We start from the raw sequence: 20317 nt of genomic DNA on the forward strand, positions 1-20317 counted from the left end.
TGCCCTGGTGCGATACGGGGTCCTTCATATCCAGAAGTGCTAGGTCCGCTCCATGGCTGCTAAATATTAGGGCTCTATTACTGCTTCTGATATTTTTGGATCGTGCCGCAAGCTACAGTAGCTCGGGCAGCGAGGGACCGGAAGGGGGGTGCTGGTATAAAAGATATCCCCGTACAGGTGGTGACCTTTATCCAGCAGTGGGAAGACCAGTTCCCCAACGATCTCCCCACTAACTCTGAGCATGGGGGGGGGGGCATCTGGGGGCTGGATTCGGGTGTCCCTTCCATCATACACTCTAAGGGTACGTGCACACTGCGGAATCGCGACAGATAACCCTTCACGCATTCCGCAGCTGGCACCCACCGGCGGACTGATGCGGGCGCGTGTCTCCACCCGTGTCATAGACTCCATTCTATGCACGGGCGGATTCCGCTCTCCGACCAACGTATTCATTCTTTGGATGGACGATGGAATCCGCCCGTTCATACAATGGTCTATGACACGGGTGGAGACACGCGTCCACATCAGTCCGCCGGCGGGTGCCAGCTGCGGAATGCACAAAGGGTTATCCCTCGCCATTGCCCAGTGTGCACGTACCCTAAATTTGTAAGTGTACCCTGAGGTACGCTCACAGAGTTTGTAGAATTTCACGCCATACCGTCATCTCTTATTGGGACGGTACTGGTGGAAAAGAGGTGCCTGGGGGGCAGCGTACGCTACGCTACCCCCAGACACGTCACTGGATGATGAGGATGAATGGAGGAAAAAAGGATCCCCCATTCATCCTCACTGGCTGTTTCGGTGTCCGAGGCAATAATAACGCATGCGTCCGACACCGAAAACACGCCAGGGGGCCACTTTTATATGGAGATTGGTATATGGGGTATGTAGTGGTGTAGTGTCAAACTTTATTTAGTGTAGTGTGGTGTAATGTAGTGTTTTTTACGTGTTTTTTTACAGTAAGTATAAAAAAAAACTACGCCAAAAATGGTGTTGCCGATAAATGCCGCACTTATGTGCACTTTCGTGCAATGCTGATCAACACTCAGGGTGCGGAAAATAGAAAAAGAAAAAATTGGGGAAAAAACAAAAAAAAACATTTACTACATTCTGAACATCCCTATAGCTGCTGATAAGTGTATTACACTTATCAGCTGCTAGAGGGCAGCAGAGCGCAAAATCCGAAAAAAGACGACGCTGGAGCCGAAAAAAGCCAAACGGGACGTCACGGAAGAACCCTAAGACCCGACGAGAAGACGAGGACGCTGCGAACCCGGAAGACGCCGATCGGGACCCCGGGACAGATGAGTAATGTACAAATACCTGCTCTGGACCCCTCAGCTACCTACCGGCCGGCCGTTCACGGCGATCGGGCCGGTGGCACCGTGACCACCATTACTTTTTACAGTAATGGTGGTCGGTGCCGTCCTCGGTGGTCGGTGCCGATTGCCGCTATTGGCTGATCTGAATTGATCAGCCAATAGCAGCGATCGTCAGCACGGGGGGTGTTAACCACCCCCCGTGCTGAAAAGCTAAGATGGCCTGCTATGATTTATAGCAGGCCATCTTCCCCGATCACTGTGTGTGAACACAGCGATCGGGGAAACCGCCGGCGTACATTTACGCCCTGTTGCGTTAAAGCCCAGGCAACGGGGGGTAAGTGTACGCCCGATGTCGTTAAGGGGTTAAATATGTTGGGCACGTAAAGTAAAATATTTCTGCAAAAACATAGACATACAGAGGTAATTAAGATTTATAGATATATAGGCCTAGATTTATTAAACTACGTAAAATAGAAACTTACGTAAACTGCTCATAGCAACCAATCACAGCCTTAGCTTTCATCTCCGGTAAAATTAAATCAGAGCTGTGATTGTTTCTGTGGGCAATTAAACCCAGTTTAAATTTTTTATAATATGTATACTATATGTATACATGTATAGTTATGTATATGCCAGCCGGCCGGCCCACTGTGTAAAAACTATTTCTGCCACATGTAGAGCAATATTACAAAATCGTGAAAATATATTAACAACGTCACTGTGTAAATAACCATATATATGTGTTTGTGTGTGTGTATATACACACACACACACACACACACACACACACACACACACACACACACACACACACACACCTACCTGTGTTAAGACTACATAGTAGTAAAAGTTTAAGGTCACTTACTTTGTGCTGTGCATTCAATAGTGTTTCCAAGTATTTCATTATGTGACTTTTAAAATCCTTGGATTTCTCTTTCTAGAAAACAAACAAAGAACTTAAAAGTATGATCTCTACTTATTCCTTACTTTGGTTAATAAACTCTCTGTAATAAACAATTGTGCCTTTGAACTGGGAGCAGACATTTTACATGGCCAATGTCTGTCTGTTTTTTAATTACAAGCACCAAAAACAATAAGTCACAGAAGAGTTGTGATTTAAAGAGTAAAATAACGATACAAGCTCAGTATACAGACAATCCTAAGCTTGTGTTCTGAGCAGGAATAGAAGCCCCTAAAAGACACATTCGGGCAACTTCATTACACCAGCTTGTATCTCTGTGTCTAATTTTCTTTAAACAAAAAGATACTATAAACTGAAATTAACACAGTCCAGTGTATGTACAGACAGGTATCATTTTACCAAAATGTACCTCAAATCTTATGACCTCCTTTCGAACAGTCACAGAAATCCGTTCAAAGTCCCTCTCGTATTGTGTGACTCTGGACTCCCACTACGAAAAAACAATTACAGAAATTGATTAATCAGCAACCATTTTTATATAAACTCTAGCAGGAATTTCGATTGAGCATTGAACTTGAACCTAAGCGACCAGACTGTAAAATGTTTGCATGGAACTCATTGATGTTTTGGACTTTCCACAGCAGCCCGGACTTCCATTGGCAGCTGCGTCTGTAGGCAAAAGTGTGAATGAAACCGAAACAGCTGTCTGTGGATGGATGCCTGTCTTGGCAAGCCCTTGTCATGTCGCAATACTCGCACCTTGAGTAATAGACTTTTACAAAAAGGGGCCACCCTGTTGTTACCCTATTTATGTTCCAATACTCGCAACTGAGTGGGACTTGAGTGGCTACCTATCAGGGTGGTGTGGTGCTCTCCCCATCATGGAGGCACCCCGTGGCAACAGGCTACAGATATCTGGCTATTCCCGTGTTTTGAGGCTCCAAGGACTATTGCATATTTAAAAGTGTGAATGGACTCTCTGACAGGTACACTTTATCAAACAACCTAGTACACTATTCAGGTTCTCACTGTGGAAATCCAAGATGATACTGGATATTTAAATTGTACGTGGGATTCAATGTAAAACACATTTTATGCCATGCCTGAATACTTAGAGTTTTATAGCATACCTGTCAACACAAAGTCAAAGGACGTAGTTACAACTAGACCATCTTTTAAAGGGGTCCCCACCCCATCCATTCCCTTTTCTTTCTTGCAGACGTATTTTACTGTATGGAACTGGCTTATCCTAAGGCTGTATATAAACTCTGCCTTCTGTAATTCCCATTCTGTATACAGCTATTTTTGCATTGTTGTAATGTTATGTTGGAAACAAATTGTGGATGTTGATCGGGCAGTGAAAAGATAGAACAAAAAAAATAAACATACCTACCTATGTTTCCTGCAGCTCCCATTCAGCAACTTCTAGTACCCCAATATCCTTTCTTCTTCCTGCTTCAGAGACGGTACACCACTGCAGACAGTAAGTGGGCAGATGCTGCACTAAGCTCTTGTCTCAGAAGCAGGAAGAAGAAAGGAGACTGGTGAACCAGAACCTGCCAAACAGGAGCTGCATGGGACTGTGAGTAGGTAAGTATAACTTTAATATCTTTTTTTGATCATCTGAAATCCCCTGCTCTCTGGACTGTAGCACAGTGACTAGAAGCTAATTTCTGTTATTTTAGCTGTGTGAGCTTTAATGTTTTATAAAATTTATGAGAACTGAAGGTGTATGTATCTAGTTTATCATCCACACCCATAAAATGTATTTCATGATCCTAGTACAATCACAAAAGAAAGAAAAAGTGTTAATGAGCTAACTATTTTTGGTTGAAAGTATATAAATTCAGCAAAACATTCATAAAGGCCACTTACGGCATTTACGCAGGAATGCCATAAATATCCAATACATGAAAGTCTCCAGCTCTCAGTGCTACATTGTTTATGCACTCTTCAATTACATGAATGGGATTTTTATATAAAAATTGCATTAGTCTTTCAAAATCCTGACCGCTACCAAAGCCTGCAAACATGGTGAACAATCCCAGCATGGGCCCTAGAACTGAAGACAAATGAAGGTTCCAGAGTTGGGACCTGAATCTATCAGTCATTTATGGCATGTCCTGTGGATATCTCATAAATGTCAACATGGAAATGACTCTTTAAAATATATATTGAATACATCCATACACAATACCCAATATACCGTATTTTCTGGCTTATAAAACAACTGGGCGTATAAGATGACGCCTGACTTTCAAGATGATTGTCAGGGGTTCGCCTTATACTTCGGAAAATGTTAACCCAGGGTTAACTGCAGCTAAATTTAAAAACTCTGTCATTCTTCTGAAGCTCTCCTGGCAGCCGAGAATCTCCAAGCTTCTCCGATGAGACACTTGGCTGCTCGGAAGAGCTTTGGGGATCCCCGACAGGAGGCACGCGGAGGCTGGGAACGGGCCCCAGGTGAGTTAAGGGTTTTTTTTTTTTTTTTTTAAGTGGTCGCCCCATACGGTGGGGCCATTTTTTAACTCCCCCCACTGTATGGGGCGACCATATCCGGCTTATAAGATGACCCCTGACTTCTAAAAAGATTTTTCGGAGTTAAAAAAATCGTCTTATACGCCGGAAAATACGGTAACTTGGTTCAAGCTATTGTTTCACTTCAGGAAAACCAGGGCACCTTCACTGCACACTCACCTCTGAGATTTCATCCTTTGCCTGCTGTAATTTATCTGGCTTGTTGGCCCACAACAAACGCGCTTCATTCTCCCTCTTTTTTTGTAAGTTTGACTGGGCATCCTGCCAGCGCTGCCAGGACTTCATGCGTTGATCAAACGCACCCTATAGTAGACAATAGCCAAGATTTATTTAGGGTGTTGCACCAAATTAAAAACTTCCTAGAAAGGTGGTATAAATAAATACACTAAAACAGCAGAACACATGATTATGTCCGACATTTATCAACACACGTGCCTCAAAAAAAATACAGCATGCTTTTACAGAAGCAAATATTAATACTCTGTAGTCATAAAACCACATTTCAGTAAATGCCCTAGTTAGTAGATAAATTGGTAAAGCATAGCCTGCAATGCACAAAGAATGTGTTCATCGGTATCTTCCACAAATATGAAGATAGTAGTATGGGGGTGATTTATCAAGCAGTCAGCTTCCTTGGCTGAGCTTGGGATAGCACTACGAAAGCGCATTTGTAAATTGTCCACAATGCACAGCCTATTCATTACAGAATAGTTATCCATGATGCAATTGCAGGTCCGTATTAGCACCTGACTTCATGAGGAGTACAGATGTGTGAACAGTCCATTAAAAAAAGTGGGTCCACAGTGCCATCTGCAATTGCAGACAAACTATGGAACATGTGAAAGATGCTTTAGAGTAAAAAATGTCCTTTCTTGCCCACAGCAATTAATCACAGCTCAGTTTATATTTTTACCAAAGAAACATAAGAAATAAAAGCTGAGCTCCAATTGGTTTCTATGGGCAACAAAGGACATTCCTTCTATAGGACAGCTTGATAAATCTCCTCCATAAATCTATTCTTATATATAACAACTAATAAAATATACAGAAAGAACTGAACTTAAATTTAATTTTACTTTTCTAAATTCTACATTATACATTTCTAAACTGAGGCGTCACTTAAAGGGGTGGTGTCATGAAGCAGAGAAGGTATAATCAGATGTGTACCACATACATATATGTAAAGGAGAACCAATGTGCAGTTTTTAGTAAAGCAGCTTACATCCCTGTACTGCTTTTCTCTTTCAAGGATGTTATGACTCCCTGGTTTCCTCTCTGAACTGTGACCCAGAGCAAACACTTTCCCACAATCCTCCATGTTTGTGAAGTCAAAACCAATTGGCAGTACTCAGTGGGTGCAAAGTGAGCTGTAAACAAAGCAGCACATGGGGGATTAGGAAGTCTATATCTCTCAAGCCATACATTTTAAGAAATGCTTGTATCATTTTCTTCATAACACCACCCCTTTACCTTGACTGGTGGAGACACCTAAAAAAATATTTTATGATAAAGGCAGCCATACTCTGGATTTTCACTTCCTGAAAATCTTGTCATTTGAAAAGTTGGACATCTTGGACAATGGCATAAATGTAAATGACAATTAACCGATCAATTTCTACCTTGATCTGTGGCCTAGCCTTTATTGATGGGATGCAGATCTGAATTTGCTTATTATTAGCTTTTCAAGTACATCCTCCAACAGTGTAAAAAACAAGGAGATCACTGTTTTAACAAATATTTTTCCATCAGTTACATTTGCAGAAAATAGTCTAATTTGGTCTTTTTGGCCTTCCAAGAATTCTAGTGTATGGCCAGCTTGACAGAGATCTGAACAGTGGGCAGCAGCATGACCTGTAATAAACACATTTCATTTCCACAACTACACGCTTTGAGTTACTATTTCTGCCTATGTCAGCCTGGTGCTGTGTGATAGCACAGACACACCTATGTGTAATGCTGTGGTCTTTGCCAGCTGCTTATCTTGCGTCTAAAAGTAAACTTCACAAAATGTTCCTCAAATCTTCAGTGAGAATAACCAACTTGCTTTGATACTACTGAATAGAGACACTAAGAGAAATGTGTTCTAAGACCTTGCAGAGAACCTTAAAAAATGTTGATACCCGTTCCATGTGGTACAGGCCTATCCATAATACAGAAGTACAGTTGTTGTGCTGTATGTTTGGACGGAGATATTTTTTTATATACCATCCATGTACTGCTGTAAGTCAACTTTCTTCTAAAACCTCTGTACAAGTAGGGTTTTTCATCCCTAAAATAATCAGAAAAGGTTTGTTTTCTTTGCAGATTCCCATATGGTACCTATATACAAAAAGTATGGTACCACACAGAAATTCAGATATGCAGTTTACACATTTGTTTAAGGTGTCATATTCTTCATATAGTAATGAGGCCTTATTCTGCAAACTAAAGTGTAGAAAAGTGCCAGGCGTAATATAGATATTATTCAGTCATGTGCACTAACCCTGACTGCAGACAGAATACGAATATAGTCAGCCAGAAGCTCAGCCAGAAGATAGAAGTCACTATTAGCTTGTTCCTGGTGTAGTTGCTCTATCTTCTCCTCAACTTCAGCTAGCTGGGATAACGCTCGAGAAAGTGCAGTATTATCTTCTGAGCTCCCTAGCATAGCCAGGCTTTTGGCAAATTGAGCAGTATTCACAGCAAGTTCTGCCAAAGGAATTAGACAATAGATATCAACAAATTATCAAAAAAAAAAATGTGTGTGTGTGTGTGTGTGTGTGTGTGTGTGACAATATCATAAATATAAAAAAAAAACATTTACTTTATCATTTTTATAGCCCTAGAAACTTCTCTTGAAGAGGAACCAAATCCCCAATCTACCCTGTATGCAGGTTACTAGGTCAATCATCTTCAATCCACATTTTGAATCAACATGAATCTTTGTTCATTCTATATAAGCTGCTGGCAGAGTAGAGAAGTGATTCAGAACTCCTTGTTTTATACCAAGAGCTCCATAACCAGTAACACTGTATAAAAGTCTGTCCAGGCATACTCTTCTCCACCCCAAAATAGGATCCATGCATAATACTCACTGGGCATCCGACGGTTGATTTGGAAACCTAATCACCAGGTATGAACTTGCATCTTTCTAAGAGCAGTATCAGATTGGCCAGTAGAATGCTCATGGACAACCTTTTCTAAAAAAAGACTGTTTGGGGGTGTTTGGGGACATATTAAAAAAAATAATAGGTATTAAAGTGACTTGAGATCACATGCTCAGATTTGAAGAGTTATCTGAGACTTTTTATTAGGAGAGGGGCTTTGGGATATTTTTAAAAACATTTCTACTCTTTTTCCCCACACTTTCTACTTAAGGATTTTTACATACATACACTGATCATTAAATAGCATAGCAATGATCAGGGTTATCGGCGCTCTGCACATGAACAGAACGCCATCCGGACCGCACAGAGGAAGGGAAGGGACCTCCAGCGGTCCAGGAATGCAATCATGAGCTGCTCCTGTCACTGACACTTAAACAACGCAATGGCAGCGTTTAAGGGGTTAATGACAAGCTGCAGTGCGATAGGTGCAGCCTGTCATTAACAGTGAGGCCCCACCTGCTACAAAACATGCTCTGCTTCTGAGCGCGCTTCACAGCAGAATATGCACACTGATCATGCCTGTACTCCCAGGGTCGTCTAGTGACAGACGGCAAGGGCGTCCAGGTACGTCCAGGGTCACCTAGGGGTTAAAGTTGATAGGTTATCATTACATCCCCCCTCAAGGTACAGTGTTTACTATAGCTGCAGTACCAAGCACTGCTGTTACTAAAAAACACTGACAGGTGGGGTCCTAAGGGCCAGTCAACCATCAATCTACTATTATTGGCCTATCTAAGTATGGGCCATCATTTTTCAAGCAAACACCTTTAAAGTGACTCTGTCACCCGCTCTTACTCCCTCAAACTGCGTGTGATAAGTTCAAGTGCCCTGATGCCTGTCATACTTGCATGGAAGCTGTTGGTGGCCTTAATCCCATAAAAATCTGCTTTTAAAAGGGAGTCGAAATACTTTTTCCGTGTTCTATTGAGACAGATACACTTAAAGAGTAACTGTCATGTTTTATTTATTGCAGAAATCAGTAGTATAAGAGATTTTAAGAAACTCTGTAATAGGTTTCATCAGCCAAAAAAGCCTCCTTCTGTACTGAAGAAGCAATCTCCCAGGCTCCCCCCCCCCTGACTTCTTATCTGTGCATTATCAGGCAAACACATCTTCATCACAGAGAAGCCAGTGAAGACGGGCTCTGCTCTCTCCATTGTAAGCCTATGAAGGGGGGAGGGGCTGAGGGAGATGAGGGAGCAGGAAGAGGTGACATGAAGGTCAGCTGTTTGTAGACTCTCTGGGCACCTAAACCACTAAATTCAGGTGTCAGAAAGGTCAGTGCTTATCTATGAACTTACTGAGAGAAGATTGCAGGGTGTTGTGCTTTGCAGGACTGCTCCGTGCTAAGTCACTCCTAACAGCCCCTCCCCTCTCCATAGCCACATAATGGAGACAGAAATCCTGCTTCATTTGATGTGAGGGGGGAGGCTGGGAGATTGCTTTTTCAGTACAGAAGGAAACTCTTTTAGTACATAAAACCTATTACAGAGTTTCTTAAAATGGCTTGTACTGTTGATATTTAATGTTTTCAGAAAAATGACCCTGAAATGACAGTTACGCTTTAAAGAATCTTGAGGTGAATTAAATGCAACAACACAATTATTTATATATGCAAGAAAATACCTTTCCTGTGGTTTACTAGAGTCTCCACCACAGCATGAAGTTTGCGAAGATGTTGTTCTTCACATTCCACCTCTTGAAACTTATCTTCAAACCACTAAAAAGATGATCATAGTAAATAACAGTACCTATAATGTTATGACAACCCAATCCAATTTAAATACCTACTCTTTTAACAACAGCTATATAGGGTTTCGGATTCCAAACTATCCAAGGCAAATCAATTGACAACTAGTTCCCCATTTTCTTGAATTAGAATTATGGCCCTTTTTAAAGGAGCCAATACTGAAGACTAATACATCCTAGTCCCAAGTCACATATATGTTGTTGCTGTCATTATGCTATGTGGTTGTTACACAATCTGTTCCACAGCACACAGGAGAGTTAAAGGGAACCAATCAGCCCAACTGGGCTGATATGGTTCCCAGGAGCGCTGTATAAAGCTCCTGCAGCAGCCGCGGCACATACCGGCCACAGCGGGAGCTTTATAGTAGAGAAAAAAAAAGTGTTTTATTCTCCGGCCGCGTGAAAGGCACGAGCGGGAAAGTGGTCATCTGGGCGGCTCCCCGCCCGTATCTAGTGACCACTAGAGATGAGCGAACCGGGTTCGGGTTCGAGTTCATCCAAACCCGAACGTTCGGCATTTGATTAGCTGGGGCTGCTGAACTTGGATAAAGCTCTAAGGTTGTCTGGAAAACATGGATACAGCCAATGACTATATCCATGATTTCCACATAGCCTTAGGGCTTTATCCAACTTCAGCAGCCACCGCTAATCAAATGCCGAAAGTTCGGGTTCAGATGGCTTGCTCATCTCGGATGGTTCGCTCGAGATTCGCTCATCTCTAGTGACCACGCTCTGCCTGTCAGTGCGCTTTAAGGGGATGATTGACACTTTTTTAAATCAGGTATAAAGCTCCTGCTGCAGCCCAGGAGCTTTATGCAGCGCTCCTGGGAACCACATCAGCCCAATTAGGCTGATTGGTTCCGTTAAAGACCTATAGAGCGGCGTGGGACGAAGAATTGAATATATCATTCTCTAGATCTACAACCCTACAAATTTTTAAGAACTCACACGGCTTCTCTAGATGCGTTAAAAATCAAGAAAACTCCTATAAATTAACAACAAGATGGTATAGGACACCTTATCTTTTAAAAAAAAGATGAACATTGCTAGAGGTGTAAGGCGCGCACATATCTGGATTTCCTTCCCTATCCTCCAAAATTATTGGTTAGAGATCTCTCGACACATCTTATCTTGATCCCTCTCATTCTATTGTGGGTTCCCACCCCTACTCATTCCAATTCATTGGAGAGAAGAATTGCCACCTACTGTGACTGAATGGATTGATAAGGCGCAACAAATAGCTTGCTTTGAAGAGTTATGTAGTTTGGAGATGGGCAATCATGAGAAATACTCAACTTTATGGGAATCGTGGAATAACTTCTACTAGAAATACCTATCCAACCTATCAGGTTATACATGACTTGAGCTTTGTAGATTAAAATTAAATGCTTTTATTTAACGCTTCTACTATCACCTCTAACAAGCCTCCAGCATTCTTATTTTCCTAACTTCTGCTATAAACTTGTTTGTCTGAGCACCACATGATCTGTAATATAGCAAGGTTCCACCCTGGTTCTTTGTTTCTTGTTTACTCGTTATTACTAAACACATTTTCTTCTTTTTTTTTGTATTTCTGAACATTAGTGTTCATGTTTACATATTATTCTAGGTCTCTGCTTTTCGAAAAGGCAAAAATGTCTTAATTTTCCCTATACAATATATTGGGACCTGCGTGTCCCCACTCTTGTACTGTCTACATGATGATGTTCCTTTTCCATAAAAAAAATGGTTTAGGGGAAAAAAAAAAAAAAAAAAAAAAGGTAGCAAAGTGCGCGCCTTATGCAAAGCAGGTTAGATGAGTCAGATGTCCATAGAAAATGACTGGAGCAGTCATTTTCTATGGACGTCGGACTCCTTTCTCCTGCTTAACATAAGGAGCGCGCTCCGCTTCGGGGCCTTGATTTCTCCGCCCAAAGAACGGATCCAGCAGCGGGACTCCGAGGGATGGTTACCTATTCCCGGCTCCACCGGGGTGTCGGGCAGGCTCCGCCACGGCATCCCGACTGACAGGTTCCCTTTAAATCCAACATCAAACATGATGGAAAGAGCAACAACGTTTCCCACCACTAGGTGGTGTTAGTGAACTGTGTAAAGAATTAAGTGCTCTCTCTTTTCAAAATAACTGACATAATATTAAACCCCTTCCTCCAACATACTGTACATTTTGGGCCTTAATGTCAAAGTAATTTTTTTTTTTAACATGGTTGCCTCCCAAGCAGTGTAACCTTCTATTTTTTTCATCGAACTAGCCATATGAGGACTCATTTTTTGTGGGACAAGTTTTACTTTTTATTGGTACTATTTTGGAATACTTTTTTTTAGTTTCTTGGTGGATTGACAAAATACAGCAATCAGTGTTTTTTTTAAAATTTTTGCAGCATTCAATATACAGGATAAACAATAAAATATTTTTATTGTTGAGGTCTTAAACTCAGCGATACCTAATGTATTTTTTATAAGGAAAAGGGAAAAGTATTGTTTATTTTTTTTTTTGGGGGGGGGAGAGGGTTTTTTTTTTATAATATTTTATTTTTCATGTACCACAAGGGGACTTTTCCAGTGATCATCAGATCACTACTGTAATATACTTCACTTGTCATCTTGTCAGTGTATTATATCCTGCATTCTGCCTGTCTGCAAGCTGCTAACACGCCCAGATACTCAGGCATCCAAAGTACACCAGGGGGACTTCACAAGGCCTCCGTCCGGCCCCCTCCTTTGTTGATCATGGGGGGCAGGCTGGAGGGGGCAAGGCTACGACCCTGGCTGGTCCACCCATTCAAATGATTATCAATGGAGGGGGCTGGCTGGATCGGTTCTCGGAGGGACAATAGCCCCGTCCCTGTGCTCTTAATGGCTTGACGGGCACAGGATTTCACAACTAACAGCACTGGAACATCGCCAAGGATGAAGGTAACAGACATACCTTCATCCTCAGCACTGCCCTCTCTAGTGCCCACTAGAGATTCATCTAACCTACTCATAGTTCCCCTTTAAATTGGTTTCCAGTCACAACATATTGATGGCTTAGTCTCAGGATAGTTTAATAATATCAGATTGGTGACATTCCGACACCCAGTACCAACCACAAAGCAGTCATGTCTCCGGCATACACAGGAAAACAGGGCTTAAGGCGGACAGCTTCACTTACTACAGTGACTGGGCTGGGTTACTACAGCTCATCTCACATTCACTTCAGTATGAGCTGAACTGCAGTAACTCAGCATGTTCACTATACAATAAAAAACAAAAACAAAAGACAAAAGCATTTAGTGCCTACCACATCAGATTCATTCATCTTGATGGTCATTTTGTTGACAGCATCAGTGGCTCTATTGAACATCTTGAGGAGACCAGCTCCACTGAGAGTCTGAGTGCTGACAGCACGAGGAAGCTATAAGAGAAAAACTTTGATTTGTGTATTGTGTATTCCCATAACCCTAATAAAAGGCTACTGCTGTTTATTTTAAATAAAGCACAGTCACAAAACGTTGTTTTTTTTATATGTGAAACACATGTAATTGCTATTTATGCGTTTAGTTTTTTTTAAACTGCATATATAGTTATACGCATTCTGTTCACTCTGTCAGTGACATGCTTAAAGGGGGCAGGCTGTGTGACTCAGCAGCTGAACCAGTCCCCTTCTCCATCACAGCAGACACAATGGAAGGGGCTGGCTTAGCTAATAAAACTACAATGCCAGCCCACTTAAGTACCTCAATAGTCCATTCCTGGAGGAAGAATGGTCTGTGACATAAAATACTCCATGCAATTTTGAAATATTTTTTCATATTCCAAAACTATCATATAACTATTTTTGCCATCAAGCAATCTTTTTGTGCGTTACCCACATTATGTCAGGTAGAGTTCATTCACAAGTTCTCTGAAACACAATCAAGAACTTCACTATAACTGATGCTATAACACACCTCTTCCTTCTCCAGAAATTCACGGACATCTGGGTCTTGTAAAAGAGTAGGGTGGCTAACAATTCTCTGTAGGTATCTGTTTCAAACATGAAGACACAAAATACACATCTTAGTCAAATTACTGATGCGAAGATTCTTTTCACAAGAACAGAGTTCATATGTACTATTAATAATTAAAAAAACAAAACAAAAACACAAAAAGGTACAGTTCCATTAGTTCTACTGTGTCTGTTCCACCCCTTGTTTTGGCTAAAACTGGGAAAAATACTATGTGTGGGCCTAGGCTTACGATATGTAATGAATCAGGTTCTTCTACCTTGAAAATCAGAACCTCCAACCAGGGCCGGACGTAGGGTAGATGGCGCCCTGTGTGGAATTTGCTTACAGTGCCCCAGTGAAGTATAGAATAGACTGAAAAGTAGCCACTAGCATACCACATTCAGTCTGTTACAGTCATGTTACGCCGGCATACTATACTATTTTATTTTACTATATCCTGATGAATATAGTCGATGTATAGCCCAAAGTTTGTTTGGTCCCAACCTGCTAACAGCAGCCCCTGACCATTAAAGGGGTTGTCCGGTGATAAAAAATTATTCACAGAATAACACACATTACAAAGTTATACAACTTTGTAATGTATGTTATGTCTGTGAATGGCCCCCTTCCCCGCGTCCCACCACCCCCACCCGTGTACCTGGAAGTGTGGTGCGCTATACTCACTTGTCACGTGCCGACCACGGTCTCCGATCCTCAGCAGTGACGTCTTCTTCGGGCGGGCGGCGGATCTTCCCGAGTGCCGGCCGCCCTCTGCAGCGTCATCCGAAGCTCAGCCGCGATTGGCTGAGCATAACTGTGCCCAGCCAATCGCGGCTGATGACGCGGCCACGTCATTAGCTGCTCAGCTGCGATTGGCTGAGCACAGTTATGCTCAGCCAATCGCGGCTGAGCTTCGGATGACGCTGCAGAGGGAAGCCGGCACTCGGGAAGATCCGCCGCCCGCCCAAAGAAGACGTCACTGCTGAGGATCGGAGACCGTGGTCGGCACGTGACAAGTGAGTATAGCGCACCACACTTCCAGGTACACGGGTGGGGGTGGTGGGACACGGGGAAGGGGGCCATTCACAGACATAAGATACATTACAAAGTTGTATAACTTTGTAATGTGTGTTATTCTGTGAATAATTTTTTATCGCCGGACAACCCCTTTAATTCCAAATAAAGGTAATCAATATGTGTAGTGTCATTTTAAGGGGAAAGATCAGAAGCAACGTGAGAAAATATTACTTTACTGAAAGAGTAGTAGATGCTTGGAACAAACTTCCAACAGATGTGGTTGGTAAGTCTACAACAACAGAATGTAAACATACCCGGGATAAACATATATCTATCCTAAGATAACAAGAAGGGAAATACTAAAAGGGCAGACTAGATGGACACAGGGTCTTTTTCTGCCTACAATCTTATATATTTCTATGTAAAAACCAGGTGTGAAACAATAAACTGGGGCAAAAAGAGAGTTTGTTTGTCATACAGTGGGCTTAGCTTTAGATGTACAGTTACAAAGCAGCATTACATCAGCGAGAAAAGAACTGTGATACATATACATATCATTGGACTCCTTTTGTTACCGTGCTGGCTCATACCTCTCCAAAGCAGCTCTTCTTCTCTCTAGAAATTCAGCTGAAGAAGAATCCTCCTTCCCCACCTTTACTTTGGTCATACCTGAACAAAAACAATATGCATCAGATAAGTGGTATCTTCTAGGTATGAAAAGACACACATTTACCAATCATTTCACCTGTTTTCTGCATAAGTGAATTGAAAAGAGTGGAGCACAACCATATCTACCCTAAGCCAAGTTGTTTCCAACACTAGTGATATTTGGGAAAAAGGAAGTTGGTATTTGACCTTTAATCTTTCTTTTCTATGCTAAACCCTTGATACTAATGTCTGACCTAAATTCTGACTGCATAAGTACCTTGTATATACTACCCACAAAAGGTGTTTATTTCTTCCTTGGGCATTAGTACTGGTGCCATTACTACTCACCTATGAGGCTTTTCTCAGGAGGGGGTGCGATTATGATTCCTTGTTGGGCATACTTCTCAGAAAGCTTCTCAAAAAGGCCAAGGAAGTCACTGAATCGCCTCTTCACAGTGAAATGCTTGCTTCTGAACATTGGCAAATTGGTCTAACATGAAACAAGTATAAATAATAATTAAATCAAATTGTATATTTCCAATTCTGTCTCTTTTTCTCTAGAGCTTTGATCAGTAACCTCCGCCTCCCAGTACTCCGGTGGCTGGGGCAGATAAGGAACGCTTACTGCTTGAGGCCTTTGTACACCAACCACCGACCCTACCTAAAAAGAATCCAGTAAAGTCCTGTTAACATTGCTTGAGCATGCAAATCCAGTCAAATTTCACATGTGCATGTGACAAAGATGACCCGTGGTCTTACTAAACAAATCCATCCATTGTCATTTGTAGGTGACAAGGAAAGAAGCTGGATCCACTTAGCGTTCACCAGAACAATTCATAAATTGGTCACTAAAAGAAATGTTACTATAAATCCCTATAAATTTCACCATGACTAGATAAACTGTGAAAGCATCTTGTCCTATTTAGAGACCAATTATTTTATAGTGGAGGTAAGAATTCGTTCGCAATCAAAGGTTTTTCTGTTGACATTGGTATCATAGTTTCCAGTTTTCTAGTGGACAAGGATATTACAAATCTATTAGGATCCATTACAAAACAGGTCATAATAGATGTCAATAATGCTAATGGGTCCTTCAGATTATTTTATTTTTCACTGCACTGGGCAGCATGTTACTCTAATGTTGTCATCAAACAGCAACAGAAGAAAGATACACTTATTTAAACTGTATTTTCATAAAATGTACTACTACCGCCGCTATTAATAATGAGAACAACCACAATATCAATATACAGTAATGCCTCCCCAAAGTACAGCCTCTCTGATATATGATGAGCTGCGATGTACCAAAACTTTGTATTTAATGTTTTTAAGGAATTCACTGGCATCCATTACTTACCTGAGTTGATACTTGATAAGCTACATATGCATTCATACCATCACCTAAAAAAAAGAATCCTTAATTAATCTTTTTTTTTTTTTTTAAGCAAATCTTTTTTTATTGAAAAAAAATAAAATAAAAACAATTTATCCCCCAGTACAAACAAAAACCCGAGAAGGCATACCCTCTCCACCCTTTCTCAATTAATCCTTTTACAAAAGTAAATTAAAGGGAACTTGTTGTTGCGGATGGCAGCATAACATTGGGGCAGACATTTTAATTTTAACATCTACCTTGTCTATGTATGGTAAGCATTTACATCTGAAACCATACAGCGTCTGGCCAAAGAGGAGTCACTGCTGCCCCCTCCTATGTCCTGATGACAGACAGGTTTCTCACTATGAACAGCAATATAGAGAAATCTGTCAATCAATGGCAGATGAGTGCGGACACAGGCTGCGATAACTTTCTCTGGTCACATGCTGCCTGATTTTGGTTGTAAATTCTCCTAACCTACAAGACATCCTGGCATAAGTAACCTTCCACTGGAAACAGCATGTCTGTTGCTATGTCATGCTACCCTCACCTACCTGACAGGTTCCCTTTAAAACTGACAAAATATATAGGACTAAGCAGAAAACTATAGTATTGGTTAGTTATGCTATACAAAATAAAGTACAGTAAATGTATAATTTTTTCACCAGCAAACACTCTAATTTGCATTTGACAACTGTTTAAAAGCCAAGTCATCTGTACGAACTGAATTAATGTGTCATTCAAACCTGTTAAAACCTCTTAAAGATGAAATAACCTTTTAAGTATCAAAGCACAATTCAAGATGCCAACATTATTAAAGCAGAAGTCCAGCAAAATTTTTTATTTAAGTATTGTATTGCCCCCAAAGTTATACAAATCACCAATATGCACTTATTACGGGAAATTCACAAAGTTTTTTTTTCCCCAGGAAGTGAAGCCTTAATGCAGTAATAAGTTCAGGGGAAAAAAAGCACTATAAAAGCATTTTCCATAATAAATGTATATTGGTGATTTGTATAACTTTTTAGGGGCAATACAATACTTTAATAAAAATTTTCACCGGACTTTTATTTTAAGTATTTGAGTTAAAACACTGCAATAACCATGTGATAAAAGCAGCCAGAATACACAGTATGTGTACTGCATGCAGTCAGTTCTTCTATATCCTCCGGAGATCTCCACTAATTACAGGCTACATAGATTATAATTTAAGAGTCTTCCGGGGCAGGAGTGCTCACCAATCTTCTCTGGATCTGTGATACTGACAGTCAGGTCAAATTGATCCTCCTGCTCTTCCTCTTCTAACTGAAAGCAAAGAGAATAAGTAATAAGAATACACTGTCATGGCTAAAGTCTACTTGGCATTTATCTTTTTGCAATGATTTTAGTTTGCTCACAATTTCCAATTGAAAATATTTCTTTACTCTAGTTTTTTTCTTGTTGTTACAGAACCCCCCGACTCACATGAATAACTTCCCACTATTGTTTAAATATTTTCAACTAACCAAAAAGGGTTGAAACTAATATATGAAGGGTTAGAAGATTACCAGGGACCTTTGCAGTAGATGTTACCCTTTTTATTGCAATTGAATTTTTTTTAAAGAATATGCAGCAAATAGGTCACAACCACAGATTTACAAACCTGCAGCACATCCTATTCCCTATGTTACAGGGTTTCATCAAATCCTTGTACTCTACATTGTTAAGGATCTTCAGTACAAAATCTGCAATTTGTAAACCACATTTTCGTGTTTGTTATGGCCACATTACCAGACGTCTCTTGGTTCTACTGAACTAACCTTAATTCACCAAAGGTTAAAACTGGCGAAATAAATTTCCGATTCTTGTGTACATTTCTGCAGGACCTATAGAGCAATATTACTTACCGTATTGTTTGTCTTATAAGATGCACAGATTCAGCCCTGTGCCTGACGGCTGGATGAGCTGTGCAATTGCTGATAGCTGCACAACCTTCTCCCTCCCCATACCGGGCACCGATCAGAGAGATCAGCGCTGGGTAGGAGATAAATCTGGAGGTTAAGTGCTGCATGTAATAACCCCGTGGAACTTACCCGCGCACTGAAGGACCTGCAGCGATGTCTCTGACTAATCACATGACTTTGACATCACTGAAGGTCCTTCCATTACTGCTCGGGGTGTGCTCGACTTTGTAAATACAATATGTATTTAAATGTGTGTGTGTCTCTATAATCTAGCAGAGGTTATGTGTGTGCATCATATAGCAGAGGTGGGTTCAAAGACACTAGAATGTTCTTGGAAATTACCTCCTCATAAGTCTTTTGCTTGGAGGTAGCTGATGCGGCTGCAATAAGCGCAGGTGTACTAAGAGGAGCCTCCTCTTTCTGATTGCTGCGTGAACTGTCCACCGATAACTTGACAGTGGATTCTAAAATATAACAACAAAACAAAGTGAGACAGCTACCAAATTTATTGTTTTACTTTTATAGGATGGTGCCTTCTGTACATTGTCATTTGCTAAGAGGTTGTTTACACCATTGTTTGTCTGAGAAGATGCAGGAATATTACTGTAGTCCATTCTGATCACTCTTTTTTTAAAAAGCAAAGACAAGCTGTCAGCCCTGACTGTGTACAAATATCAAAAGTATCAGATAAGTAACACCCAACTTATCCAGTCAATGTTTCCAAAAGAGCAGAGGCAAACTATGTCCTCGGGTTTTGTATGGTATCACAATTCAGTTCCATTCACTTCAATGGAACCTCGCTGCTACGCCATACCAGACCAGAACAAGAGAACACAAGTTCATGATCACTCCAGTCTATATGCCCAACTAGGTTTCTAGCTTTTTAGCTTTAGGCCAGTGTCACACGTACCGTATTGCAGTGGATTTTACACTGCAAAATCTGCCGCCGGGCTAACAAATACATTACCTGCCCGCGCTTCTCACTTCTAGCGGGACACCAGGGAGCTGGAGAAGCAAGCGGCAACGCGGACGGGTAATGTATTAGCCCGGCAGCGGTGGGTTAATTGGGCAGGGGCTACATTCTCGCAGCAGAATGTAAATTCATATGAAATGAAAGGTCAGAGCATGGCAGTGGATTTTTCTGCGGAACTCACAGCGTCAAATTTGCTGCAATGCAGTATGTGTGAAACTGGCCTTTTAGAAAGGAGTTTATAACGCATTTCTTGTACAAAATTCATTATCTATACCTGCAAACAAATCTTGGTCATCATCATCCAGGAACAGTCCATTTTCCCTTGAAGTTTCTTGGACCACCTCCTTCTGGGGCAATGGGGCAATCACTTCCTTGCTCTGAAACATAAGTGGACCGTGAGGAAACAGGCCAATAGACGACAAGTATTGTAATCACAGGGGAACCTGACAAGACTTTCCACACACCAGCTGCTAAGATCACAAACAGGATCTAAGAAGCCAGTTTACGTATTAGCTCTCTAGGAGTATTACATTTCTGTTATACTGGTTAGACAAGCCAACAAGGAAAAAGCATTGTATACTTAGAAGAAAAAAAAAAAAAAAGATTACTTGTATGTGGAACTACTGTTTCTGTTAATCCGAGAGAATCAACTGACAACACTGACTGCTCCTGGTCTCTGCAAATGGCCATGATGCATCTCAGCACACAGTGTGCGC

General features: G+C 41.2%; 1 protein-coding gene across 1 annotated transcript in view; it reads right to left on the reverse strand.

Annotated features, from left to right (window-relative positions):
* Positions 1–20317, reverse strand: part of SNX1 (sorting nexin 1) — a 32405-nt gene that overhangs the window by 5034 nt on the left and 7054 nt on the right. Inside the window, exons 2-14 of the mRNA XM_069956450.1 lie at positions 19876–19978; positions 18971–19092; positions 17924–17990; positions 16668–16711; positions 15659–15800; positions 15253–15331; positions 13607–13682; positions 12958–13071; positions 9555–9648; positions 7265–7470; positions 4942–5085; positions 2654–2734; positions 2188–2259 (exon numbers count right to left, since the gene is read on the reverse strand). Coding sequence (XP_069812551.1) covers positions 2188–2259; positions 2654–2734; positions 4942–5085; positions 7265–7470; positions 9555–9648; positions 12958–13071; positions 13607–13682; positions 15253–15331; positions 15659–15800; positions 16668–16711; positions 17924–17990; positions 18971–19092; positions 19876–19978 — 1344 coding nt within the window. The remainder of the gene's footprint in view (positions 1–2187; positions 2260–2653; positions 2735–4941; positions 5086–7264; positions 7471–9554; positions 9649–12957; positions 13072–13606; positions 13683–15252; positions 15332–15658; positions 15801–16667; positions 16712–17923; positions 17991–18970; positions 19093–19875; positions 19979–20317) is intronic.

This window comes from Dendropsophus ebraccatus, chromosome 1 (genome assembly GCF_027789765.1).
Source record: "Dendropsophus ebraccatus isolate aDenEbr1 chromosome 1, aDenEbr1.pat, whole genome shotgun sequence".
In the NCBI taxonomy this organism is placed as follows: domain Eukaryota; kingdom Metazoa; phylum Chordata; class Amphibia; order Anura; family Hylidae; genus Dendropsophus; species Dendropsophus ebraccatus.